General features: G+C 45.3%; 1 protein-coding gene across 1 annotated transcript; it reads left to right on the forward strand.

Moving 5' to 3' along the window:
- The first annotated feature begins 319 nt into the window (after positions 1–319).
- On the forward strand, positions 320–12,546 carry LOC101565642 (biogenesis of lysosome-related organelles complex 1 subunit 2-like). Its single transcript, XM_012515404.2, has 2 exons — positions 320–439; positions 12,121–12,546. Exons 1-2 carry the CDS (start codon positions 320–322, stop codon positions 12,544–12,546), a joined length of 546 nt encoding a protein of 181 aa, XP_012370858.2.
- Positions 12,547–13,245: the final 699 nt, after the last annotated feature.

The following is a 13,245-nucleotide window of genomic DNA, read 5'->3' on the forward strand; positions in this document are numbered from 1 at the left end:
TACCCAGTGGCAGCAGACAGTAGAAAGCGGAGAAAGGCAAGGCAAAACTCAACATCCCAGGCAGAGTACAAGGAAACAATAGCAAGGAGGCTATCAGGACAACCCAAAAATCAGAGATGGGACCTAGATTGCAAGAGTGGCATGGGAGGAGAGGAAGAAGAGGATTCCTCATAGGAGTGAAAAATGGAGGGTAGAAATCTCTTGGAGCTTGGATGATGGAATGGAAAGGGAGAGGTGCAGGAATGGGAGAAGCTCAAGCCAGTCTTTGGCACAGCTTCGTGCAGATGCAAGCACCACTCACAGAGTGGGTGTGAGAAGCATGGGAGTGTGCCGGCTCCAGGCTCCCTGGGCTGTTCTTGAGAAGGTGGTGTCAGCTGGCAGTCAGACGTACAAGCCTAGCTCCCAGGAGAAGGCCAAGCCTGCGCTCATCACTGGGGAAGTACGGAGGCAATTCAGTTGTCTTCCGGCCATAAGCGCTTGAGACTGCTCAGGAAAATGGACACAATGTGCAGCGCACAGCAGCGAGACACGGTCAAGGCCACATGATGCTGAGGGACGTGAGAGGCTAAAGCAGGGAGCACAGAACACTGAGGCAGAAAGGAACAAGCATGCAGTGCCACAGGAATCAAGAAGGAAGGGCTTCTCAGAAGAAGGGGTGGACAACAGCTGCTGTGTGCCGAGTTGGGTCCCTCAAGGCTCGTATCCTGAAGTGCTGGACTGGAAGTGCAGTGGTATCTGGAGAGAGAACTTTCAGGGTGCAATTAGGTTCAAGGAGGTCATAGGACGGAGCCCTAACCCAGTAGGATTGGTCTAAGAAGATGTCTCTCTTCACCTCCTTCTCCACCTCCTGCCTCACCTGCCCTCAGCTCCTTCATGCACACGTGCCCCAAGGAAAGGCATGTGAGGACACAGCTGGGCCGAGAACCCTCACCGGGAATGAAATCAGCCAGCACTTTGATCTCACACTTGCAGCCTCCACAAGTATGAGGACTAAGTGGCTGTTGTTTGAGCCACCCACTCAGTGGTATTCTGCTTTCTAAACCTGGGCAAATGAAGACATGGCCCGATAATGCAGAGGTTTAGACAGCTCGTGTTCACCTCGAGCTCTCAGCCCAGACTGGCTCGCTGCCACACCTGAGTAAAAAGCCCACCAGTGCCATGGCCTTCAGGTGAGGATTGCTCGTGGTTCTACACTTTCCTGAAAGTCTCACCTATGTGGCCTTCTTCCTAGTGGGCAACGACTGTAGCACTTGTGAGGCTTCCCATTCCCGCACCACACTGTCAAGAAAGACAAAGAATGCTTGTCTTAGAAGAAATCGTATAACCTCCCGAGCCTCCATTTCTTCCACTTTGAAGTGAGTCCAGCTAAATCTCCTCAGTCAGTTCTCATGAGGGTTAAATAAGTGAAACCATGGGTTGCTACCTGGGCTTTCATGAAATGACCATGCTTCTCACAACGTGCCTTTCAAAGGGCAGCCAGAGAGAAAAGAGACAGGAGCCTGGCATTAGGGAAAAAAGCAAAACATACCTAAAGCAAACAAACAACCAAAAAAACCTATGCCAAATAATGTCACTCTGTCTCTCAAATACTCTTCATAGCTCCCCAGTGCCTGAACTCTTAAGCACAGAATTCAGGACTGTCCACATTCAAGCCCAAAGCCCCTCCCCAACCTTCCCTCCTATTGTCATGGATTTATCCTTTTACTCTGCTCTCAGCTCTCCCGTTCATGGCAATTTTCAAGACACTCTTGACTTCACCTCTAAATCCTGCCATTGTGTAGTTCAAATCTATGTATACACATAGTCATATACAAGTTAAATTGCATTTCAAATCTGTCAGTCCAGATACTCAGGCACCCACTTCATGGTACCCACAAACATAAAAATTAGGGTATCTCAGGGCTGGCCAAATAGCTCAGCAGATTCAAGCCCCTGCTTAGGCAGATACAGCAGCCAGGGTTCGATCCCCAGCATTCCATGCCGGCCCTACTCCCTAGGTGCACTGAGACAGTGATTGACACTTGGCGTGGTGGTGCGTGCTTGTAATCCCAGCTCTTGGGAGGCTGAACACAGGCAGATCACTATGAGTCAGATCTACATAGTGAGACCCTGTAGACTCTTATGAAAATACAAAGAAAAAATTAGGGTATCTCTACCATCCTCTGAGCCAGTGTCACTGCCTTGCACGGTGACAAGGGCAGGGACTATGCTCTCAACATTCTCTTGTGAGGCTCCACAGATCCTCTAATCAGCTCTTGAATGAACACTTGCTCAAGGGCCTTAGAGTCCACGCAGCACCCAGACCCCAGGTTGCTGGTGAACTGTTGCACAGAAGGCCACACTGAGATGCAGGCTTCCTGTCCTGAGCACATGGGAAACAACTACTTTAGTCACCACCCTCAACAGGGCGGTGTGTGGGGCCTGACGCGCATGTTGTATGGGTTAGGATGGAGCAGCTTCTGCTGCAGTAACAAGATTGACCGAGGACTCTCCTCAGCTTAACTTCATACAACTTCATTTCCTGTGCATGTGAAGTCCACTGTGGGTCAAATTCTATCCCATGTTGCTATTTTGCTATCTGGAATGTGTACTCCAAGGCCACCATGGTGGAAGAGGCTAGGGCTAGAGGAGGCGCACCAGCAAGAAGTCTCATATCTCCAGTGGACTCAGGGTAACTGGAAAACATCAAGGAGTAAAAGGTCGGCTGGAAGCACAAGCCACCTCAGCGTCACTGGCTAGGTCTCTCTGTGTGATATCATTGTTTCCTTCCTCTGGGTTTAGAAACCTTGAGCACCCACCTGAGCCTATCTAGCCAGTAGAGGATCCACCAACTGGAGCCTTTGGACAGAGTCCATTCGCATCAACCACTTCAGTCATAAATTCCAGCACAATAACCTAGATGTTCCCAAATATTGCTTAACAAGTCCCTTTCATGTCTGAGAAGAAAAAAACAATTCTAATCCTCTGACCACTGCAGGAAAGAACTCCCCGTTCTGAACTGCCTGCTTCACTGCGTCTGATTAATGAGTTTCTGAAGTTATTTTTGTTGGCCCTCCCACCCTCAACGCCATGCTTTGCCCGTGGCAACATGTGTAGATTAACGAGGCTCTTAGCAGCTACTGGAGAAGTGCTCATTACCTTAATTATCCACACCTACAACTGAGGGCACCCGCAGCTGTCAGGACAGAGCAGTGCGTCTGGTCTGGGGAAGAGCCCTTGGGTCAGCCCAGGTGCCTCTCAACCAGGCTGCTTGTTTCTGGAGATGCAGGTGAGGAGCTGGGGAGGTAGACGCAGACACTAAAAGACAAGTTCAGTGCGCATCCCTAACTGCACATTGACGCATGGGAAACTGCAGAACCAAGCACCTTTAAGACTGCTGGCCTTCCAGGTCCCCTTTGCAAACCAGAGAGCCATCTCTCCCTCACTAGGACCACATGACGAACCACCACATCTACCCTTACCCTGCCTCTACCTGAGTCTGCCCCAGCTCCCCTGGGCTCCCACAGTAAAGGCAGGTTTTGGGGGCTCACTGCCTGGCTGCTGTGCCTGGGACCATCTGGGTCTGCAGCATCCAACTCCCTTGGGAGAGCCCTCCTCCCTCTGAGCCCTAGCATGGGGGGGGGACAATTCTTCTGTTTCTTCGCGCTGCCAAGTTGCCTATTGTCTCCCAGGCCTCCTGTTGCCTGCTGGGACTCAGCAGCCGCTCACCATCCCTGACATGGGGCGTTCACCTTGCCCTCTCCACGCACATTCCCTCATCCCACAGTGGCCCGGAGAGACCCTGTGGAAGACAGGTGTAGTCCTGTAGAATTCACGGCACTTGGGAGCTAAGACCCGCCCTGGAAGGACAATCATTAGAGGAAAGAAGACTGCAGCACCTCCCAGCAATCCTTCTCAAGCTCGTTTGATGATAATAATTACTGGAACTTTCTAAAGGTAAAACCTAACTCGGCAGTGTCCCAAATTTTCTGATCAAGGAGATTATGGGGCCAAAGAGGAAAGTGATCGATAATATAGAGTGTGCCTAAGGAGAGTCACATGGAGAGAAAACATTCTCTCAGGCTTTTACAGAGAGCACATTGGCCAAGCAATGGCTGTGACTCATCCACATGGCTGACACTGACAAAGGTTCTACAATCTGAGGTACAGGATCTCAGGATAAATCCTGAGGGGATTTCACTGACCTTATCAGACCCAAAAGCTACAACTCTTGTTGCATAGGTCCTGCTTTACCTTGGTCCTAACCATCCAGCAGAAAAGTATAAAAACGAAGTATAAGAAGTAAAGCCATGGTGTTATGTTGAGCTGGAGGGGACTCGGGTCAACAATTTCTGCCATTGCCGGTGAAGCAGAAGACCCAATACTATTACGGACTATTGAACTCTTTTAGAATATTTTGCTGAGTTTACACACCTATAATATTCAAATAACAGAACTTAACAAAAAAGGGTATACAGATGTATGTCCATTTTGTATCTGTGTATTCAAAGTGATTAGGATTGTTATATAGTTACATTCTATTAATGAATAGAGGGATTTGTTCTAATGGTGTTTGTAAATAGAGTGTCATGTCCGCATCTTGTACAGCAATTAGCCACTAGGAAGAATGTATGCAATATGTTAATTATTGAAACTGTCCTACCAATTTGATTTGAAACAGTCTCATTGCTATCTGTTTATCAATAAAATTATGGAAAAAAATAAAAGTTAGAAACACAAAAATAAAGGTAAAACCTGCAAGGCCCTCCCCAAGAAAATTGAGGTAAGATACTTTTCTTTTTTTCTTTTCTTTCCTTCTTCTTCTTCTTCTTCTTCTTCTTCTTCTTCTTCTTCTTCTTCTTCTTCTTCTTCTTCTTTTTGTATTTTAGGGAAGGGTTTACAGTGTGTTCAGGGTCTCACTAAGTCATCTGCCTGTTTACAGCCTTCCAAAAGCTGGGATTACAGGCCCAGTCTCAATTGCTTTCTCAGTGCACCCCAGGCATAGGGCCAGCACGGCAGGCCCAGGGATCAAATCCCCAGCCCCTGAGCCTGCTTGCAGGCACTTTAATCTGTTGGGCTATTTGGCCAGCCTCAAGACACATTTCCAAAACACAGCCTGGAGAGGTTCATTACAGGACAAGTTTGGAAGCACCAGGACATGGCCACGTGACAGTAGTGACCACTGACCAAACTCCTCCAAGGCACACATCCAAGGCACTGAGACACGGACGCACCAAATTATCACAGTGTGCCTTGCCATACAGATGCTGGACCCAAGACCCGATCCCAAGCACAGCCAGCATTTGAACGTCCATCTCCCGGACCCCTGGCCACCTCAGTCACACAACTAGTTCCTGAAAGAGAAACACTGGCCGGAGCCCACAGTCACTGAGCTCTCCGTGATGCAGCCTCACAGCAATGACAAAGCTTCAGGCGTGCGCTCCCACTTGGGTCTTTTTAATCCATGTACAAATGCTATTAGTCTAATAGATTGTTCATTTTATAAATGAAAAATTACAGTTTTTAAAGTCAAAATCAAGATCAAGTTTTTAATAGTTTTTATTTTATCTAGCGACACTTAGCTTTTTAGCTTTCCACAAACATAAATAATGATAAAAGGTATTTGGCAATAGCAATGATTTTGAACATCCTTTCCTAATTTTTTCAACATCATTCAATCTTTATGACATAGTGATTAATGGTTTAGCCTTAAAATCAGTTTTTTTTTTTTCCGATACATGCTTCTAATGTCAGTCGTACCTGGAAAAGACTCCTCAGAAAAAGAAATGTAGGTAAGATGAAAGTTATAATACTTGGGTTTTTTTTTTGTTTGTTTTTGTTTTTTTAAGAAACTAGATTTATTTATTCAAAGGACAGGAAAAAAAGATCTGTCCTCATTGAGTTTTATACTTAGCAAACATATCTTTGAAAACTAAAAGTGAAATATTTTCTGGTTATACAAACTCAAAATATTCTAATGCTCCCAAACATAGCATATAGAAAATAACAAAGATCATAATTCAGAAGGCAAAAATGTTGCTGTACGGTCCTAGATAAGGAAAAAAGAGCTCTCAAAATGGTAGTTATGCAGGACTATGTAAAATATAATTATATTAGATGAACCCATTTAAAAGGTTATTGAAGATTTCCACAAAGCAGTATCAATATTATGTCAGGTTATATACATATTTTTCGTGTGTGTGTGTGTGTGTGTGTGTGTGTGTGTAAAAGACAAGGTTTTTTTTTAATATTCCATCCACCAATTATGCAAAGGCTTTGGAGAAATTTGGCTACTAAATTTCCAGCTTCCCTCTTAACAAGCTGTTTCTCCCACCAGGCAATGAAAGGCTTTTTAAAACAAACAGCACATTGCTTCTCTTATACAGGAAACCCAGAGCAAAAATAAAAAGCAGCCAAGGAGATGGCTCAGTGGTATAAGTGCCTGTCTGGCAAGTGCAAGGTCCTGAGTTCAATCCCTGCTACCAAAAAAAAGTAATAATAATAATAATAATAATAATCTAAAAATCTCATTTAAAGGGATAGTGAGATAGCTTAGCGGACTAAGTGCCTGCTTAAGTAAGTGCAAGGACTAGAATTCAACCCCCAACAGCACATGCCACACCAGCCCCACCCCTGGGTGCACTGGTCTGGTGGTGAACACCTGCAATTCCAGCGCTGGGGAGGCTGAGAACAGGAGGATCATTATGAGTCCAAGCTATGTAGTGAGACCCTGTACCAAATACCTAAAATTTAAATGAATAAATAAATAAATGATAGATTGTAGGAAGTAGGGAGGTAAATTGTTCTCAAAGGGATCAGGAGATGGAGGAAGGGAGAGGGAGAGAAGGGAAAGGGATAAGAAAAGATTTAAGACATGTTCCGTCCATGTGCCTGCGCCCCACTATACCAATGTTACATACTACAAGCTTGTACCAAACAAGGAAGAGGATCAAGGGATGGGCAGAAAGAAGAAGCAGTGAGGGCAGGGGAGGGCGGAAGGGGGAGGCAGGAAAGGAGAGGAAGTAAATAGAATTAAGAGTTTCCTGTGCAAGGGGCGACTCCCCACAAGGGGTGCAATCAATATATACTACACACAAATAGAAAAAACTAAATAGATAACAAATGGATTCAATATGACCTGAACACTTCCTTGGGAATTTAAAACATGACAGCTATTTGTATCTCAGTATCTCTGAAAATAGATACATTATGGTTGTACCTATTATGCTCAACAATATTAACAGGAAAAATGTTTCAAATTCTCAGCACTCAAACACTTTTCATAGAACAGGGGATATTTTATTCCAGGATAATATGCATGCACAAAAGTATGCCTATTATAAAAGAACAGATCACTACCATCTCATATGATAAACACACCCAGCTCGAGAAGCAGACTCAGAAACAGTACCTCATCCACACCCCTAGCAGCCTCTCTGCTCTTGCTAGCTAGTCCTTCTCCCGACATTGAATAGCTCCAGTGCTAACTTTTTCTGGGTTTTCTTTTTAACTGTGTATAAGTGGACTCATACAAGAAGCACTCTTCTGTGTATCTGTCTGCTTTGCCTCAAAATTTTATTTATGAGATTTGTCAAGATCACTGAGTATTATCATAAATCTTTCACCCAGGATTCTCTCGTGCAAACACACAGTAAGAGTCCATCTGTTGGATACATGGTGGGTATTCTGGTCATTTCCAGTGTTGTGGCATGAACATTTTAGTGTCTTGTGGAACTGCAGGGTCATTGGATTTGCTTATGTTCTGCATCCGTAGACAGTTCCAGTCTGTGGGGTTTCTAGTCATTTCCATCCTCACCAACTCTTACTATGATCTCTGCCTTTTATCATTTTAGCCATTATGGTGCATTGTGATGACATCTCATTGTGTTCACAAGTGTCTTTTGAAAATCAGTGACTGTCTCACTCATTAAATCATGGCATTTACCCTTAGGGACACTTACCTTAAGGGATAACTGTCAGTATGTCTGTGAATTTTTAAATGTACTTACAATACCTTATGCTCAGTGGTCATCTTCCATCCTTAAAAACATCAGGTCACTTGTTATCCTTGATTTAATAGTCACTTCCTTTCTAATACTTTTCCAAAGTAGAGAAGGGAACCTCTGCTTATACCAGATATTATCAGTTTATTCCCTGTTACAGTTTGGATAAAATGCCCCCCAAAAATCTCTTGTGTTCAAAGTGTAGCTCTTGTAATAGGCTAGAACCCGAGAGCCCTCCCTGACTTCACCAGTAGAGTGATTCAGTGATAGATTTATAACTGGATGGCATCTAGGGGAGGTTTGGAGGACCTAGGAGATGGGGCCAAGCTGAAGTGAGTGGGCTATGACCTTGGGGACTATGTCTTGTCCTTGGCGCCTGCTCTCTGGCTCCTTGCCTTGCTCTGCCTATCAACTGCCATGAACACAGTGACTTGTTCCTTGCCATTCTGCTTCACCACAGCCCTGTAAGAATGGAACCAGCCATGAAACCTGGGGACCTGTGAGGCAAAGTAAACCTATCCGTCTTTGAGTGGTTCTCCTCAGGTACTCAGTCAGAGTGACAGCAAGGTGACGAGCACATCCCCATCAAGCTCAAGCATTGTAAAGATTTGCTATTGCTTAGACAACTTACCTGCTACCGCAATTCACATCAAACTACAGCAGGTAAGGCACCCCACTGTGCCCTGCCTGCTCTACTTCAGGAGCTTGTGATAGACAGTAAAGCAAATCAATTATACATGCGGTGCCAGCTCAGAAAATTCACCTAGCTCTTGCATTCCAGTTAGCCCAACTACCAAAAAAGTTGAGTTTGTTAAGAAACTCGATGACCCTTGATAATGTTATCGCTTGTGTCTAGATGCCTCCCAAAGCCTCATGCAGTCATAGGTGGGGCTTTTTCAGAGGTGGCTGGATCTATTGATCCATGGTGCAACACTAGACTCAAGAGCGCTCGATTAAGGGTGCGAGTGCTACCCATCCTAAGTAGCCTGGATAAGATATAAGGGATAGAAAGAGCTGTGGTCACCCCACGTTGCTTTGCTACCTTCTGCCCACCATGAACTGTTTCTCCTCTGCAATCCCTGCCCGCCTTACTGCCCTGCTTGGAAGCCAGCTGACTATGAACTTTAGCCTCTACAAACTGTGAACTAATAAGCCATTCCTCCTGTAACTTTAGATGTCTAGTATTTTGTCGCAGCAACAAGAAAAATAGCTAAGACAGATAACATACTTTTTCTGGTACTCTTTACTTGGGCTCTGTAAAAAGGCCTTTCCAGTCAATGTCCATCATCGTTGACATGAAGAATTTTTCAGTAACATTCATGGAAATACATTGAAAACACTTGGACTTTCAAGTGATTGTGCCTCAGACCTCTCAGAGAAGCTAGTTGTTTGAGTACTTGTTTCCTTATCTCTCTGGCAGCAAGTCTTATGCATCTTCCAACAACACTAAATGACCAAAGGGCCTACTCTAATATGTCACTGAGTAGTTCTGAGATTTCTCTTTAGCCGTTTTTACCATACAAAGCAGAACAAGTGCTTAGTCAATGAATTATGGGCCTTTCACAGTATTAAAATTAAAAATATCAGATTTAGTCAAAGCTTGTAAAAGCCTGGATTGAATATTCTATGAGCTTTCCCAGATACAAAAACTTGGTTATATCTTGCCTATTGTGATGGTTTCACATCCTCATTAGCTATTTCAAGACTTAATTTCCACTCAAGAGCACCTACTGAGGTCATCAATAAAACACCACACTAATTTCTTAGCTGCTGTTGATGCCATTAGATTGCCATTCATCTGACCCTGGGGTCAGCAGGAAAGCAGTGAGCGCAGGGGGCTGAGGGCCTCAGGGCAGCCCTCACTTCCCTAGGGCCTCACCATGGATCTGATCCTCTGCTCACAGCTTCTGCGGGGCAATCAGGCAAATCAGGTGTCCATTGGGTGGGGATTAGGTAAGCTGAAATGAGCTATACACTGTACACCCACTAAACCAGGCCAATAGACATGTGATGTATTACTAAATGGTGACCTGCTTAGAGAAGACATGCAAATTTCCATTTGAGAAAATCCTTCTTGCACCAAACAGTTCCTATGACTAGGGAGTTCTCTTTTGTATGTCAGCTTGGAGGATAGTGCTTCAGAAAGCACCTTGGCAGCCTCCGCACCAGACAGATGAGGAATCAGAGCCCCCAGAGGGAGGGCAGAGGCCGCACACACTGAAGGCTGAGCACGCGGGCTCCAGTAATAGGAAATGCACTCTCAAATCCAAACTTCTGCCACTTCCCCTCCATGTGAGCTTGAGCTAGTTATCTTACTCCTTGCAGCTTCTTTCTTCAGCAGTTGACCTAAATAATATAAATGTTCGTGGCTAGGAATTGTATCTCAATGAAACCAGTCTGAGGAAGGAGGGAGGCACAGGAGGAGGAAGCCTCAAGGACAAGGCTTGAAACTGCAGAGAGATTTCTAGCTGAGCCCCAAGGCATTTTTGTCCTGATTATCTCTGCATCCCTGCTGTGCTTAGCGTAGGGTCTGGCACATACTAGATACTTAAAAGTCATTATTGAAGAATAATCCCCAAGAAATCTTAAAAGTACCTCCAAATGCAAAGTGGGTTCCATGCCTATTCTTCTGTCGTGGGCGATGCAGATGACTCTAGGACTTACACATAGAAATCACTGAAGAGGGTGATACCTTCCGGTTCAGTGATGCCCTGCCAAAGACACGTCCACACCCAAGTCCCTGGCACCTATGAATATGTCTTATTTGTAGGAAAGGTCTTTCAAAATGTGATTAATAAAAGATCTTCAGATAAGAACAGCTTGGATTATCCAGTGGACCTTAAACCCAAAGACCGTGTCCTTGTAGGAGACAGAAGACGTGGAAACAAGGAGATGTGGCCCTGTGAAGATGAGGCCAACTGGAGTTCTGCAGCTCAAGCCTACTCAGGCCAAGGTTGCTGAGCCAGGAGAACTGCACGCAGAGGCCAGGTGAGTTCTCCCCTGAGGTCCTCAGAGAGAGCAGGGCTCTCCCCGCCGAAGTGCTGATGTCTACCTTTTGGCCTCCAGATCTATGAGAAATGCAGGAACACAGACTCCAGTCAGAAATCCCTGCTGCTGGAAGCCACCAGCTAGCTAGTGATTTGTTACCGTAATCCTAGGCAGTGAGTGCCCTGACCTGTGAGCCATACCTCGCCTGTCACAGGAAGCCCGGTATTATCCCATTCGGTGATTTCTGTGCGTAAATTCCACAGAATAGTCTGCATTCCCCATGACAGAGTAGCAGGCAGGGTACCTACCATGTATTTGGAGGCACTTTTACGATTTATTGTAAGTGTCCTTCAGTTTGACAAAAAAACTACAGTAAAAATTAAACAACCAACCCTAAATCTTATGCAACTCTAAATGTGAACACTGAAGATGAGAGAAGGCATGTAACTTGGTAACTTGGCCAAGTTCTCTTGCAAACAGGAAGCAGAGCGCCAGGCAGCAGCCTCTTTCCTTACTGCCATGCAGGCCTTACCCTAAACACCAAAGGGCCTTGGGTCAGGAAGACCCTGGGAGAGAAGTGAAAGCCTTCCAACAGTCCATTCCAGGCGGAGACAAAGACGCCCTTTGTGCTCAGCACCAGCATCCACCGTCCAGCTGGACCTTATGACACAGGCAAGTAAAGATCAAGGACAACGAGAAAAGAAACAGGAAGGGGAATCCAAGGGTCTGTGGAGGGGGTCTGGGTTGGGGGCCCATTAAAAGGAGACTTGGAGCAAACACCCAATGTTCCTGTTCCTGCAGTAGCAGAACATGCTCCTGCAGGGCCCGACCAGTCAGCGCAGCTTGCTGTGATTTTGGAGGCAGGCAAATACGACTGTCCATCTGTAGCCTTGTCACTTATGCTCATGTCACCTTAAATGAATGAGTTTCAGTAGTGCTTGGTAATAGCACTAGCTTGCAGGGCGGTTGCAAGACACACATGAAGGCCATGACTCAGCCTGGACATTCCAAACCCCAGTTCTGAGCCCAGCCGGTTGACTCCCACCCCGTGGTGCACTTACTGTGGACCCTAGGTCCCTTACCTCACTGTGCCTGCCCCATGGGAAAGTAGCAATGCTTAGAATGAGCTAACCTCTCTAAAGCACTCCAGGGAAGCAGCTCAGGGCCAGGCATAGCGGCAGCTGAGTGCGTCCCGGCGATGCGGCGGGAGGAGCTGGCCAGAGGCAATGCCACTGTGCAGACAGCCAAGGAAGCAAAGGGGCCCGCCGAGGCCACCGTCACAGAGCTTCGCTGGCACACGTTCTCCAAAATGGCCGTGTACCTGCCCAGGGAGCTGACAGCCAACAGGGAAGACTGTAAGTTCCTGGAAAACATGACTAAATTAACCAGCTTAAAGTATCTGGAAATGAAAGATACTGCTATAATCATTGATAGAAGCTTGAAGGACTTAAATCAGAAGTATGCTGAACTACAGCCTCACCTGGATCAGATAAATGTGGTTGAGGAGCAGGTGGCAGCACTTGAACAGGCAGCCTACAAGCTGGATGCACGTTCACAAAAACTGGAAGCCGAGTAAAGAAGCTGGAGAAGCACTAAAAAACTTATTCCTATTGCATAAGGCCTTTTTAAAATATGGAATAATATTTTACAGCATCTGAATCCTGAGGCTGACAAAATGTCAAAGTTCCTCAAAAGGCAATCTCACTGGTCACGCCAGGAACATCTCAATGTTGAATAAGCTCGAGGGCAGTGAATACTCCTGGACCTTCTTTGAGGCCATATCTGGCAGAAATTCACACTTACAGCTCCTCGTTACCTGAACGCTTCGTCATCCGTTCAGTACAGACACTCTGGAAGTTCAGGATAAACCTGGGCTTTCAGGTAGAAGCGAATGAGAGGACCTATTTTTCTGGCAGGGGTTATTATTTTCTTAAGTGACTGGTTTTGGAGTTACTGTGTAAATTTTGTTTTTGCTTTTGGGTTTTTTAAATAGTACTAATGTTATTAATGAGTGTAAATTTAAAAAGGAGAACAAAAAAAACAATAAAGCACTTAGAATGATGGCTGGCAGAATAGTACCATGTGAGTGTTTTCTAGGTTAAAAATTAACAGGAAGATACACCTGTGGTAGGGGAGGATTTTCCTCAACGCCACACCAGGGACTTTAACTCACTCAGAATTTGGTTTAAATGCAAAAACAGCATTTGGTTGCATTGTAATGCACCCATGTCAGTTTTTGCTTTTTTTTTTTTTTTTTTTTTTTTTTTTTTTTTTT

Source organism: Octodon degus, unplaced genomic scaffold (genome assembly GCF_000260255.1).
Source record: "Octodon degus isolate 3935 unplaced genomic scaffold, OctDeg1.0 scaffold00062, whole genome shotgun sequence".
NCBI lineage: Eukaryota > Metazoa > Chordata > Mammalia > Rodentia > Octodontidae > Octodon > Octodon degus.

What these genes read in the sequence shown, in the direction of transcription:
- LOC101565642 (XM_012515404.2), top strand. Translation starts at nt 320, where the DNA reads ATGGGAGTGTGCCGGCTCCAGGCTCCCTGGGCTGTTCTTGAGAAGGTG. An exon ending in CTGCGCTCATCACTGGGGAA is followed by an intron (nt 440 to 12,120) that starts GTACGGAGGCAA and finishes AAAGCACTCCAG; the next exon opens with GGAAGCAGCTCAGGGCCAGG.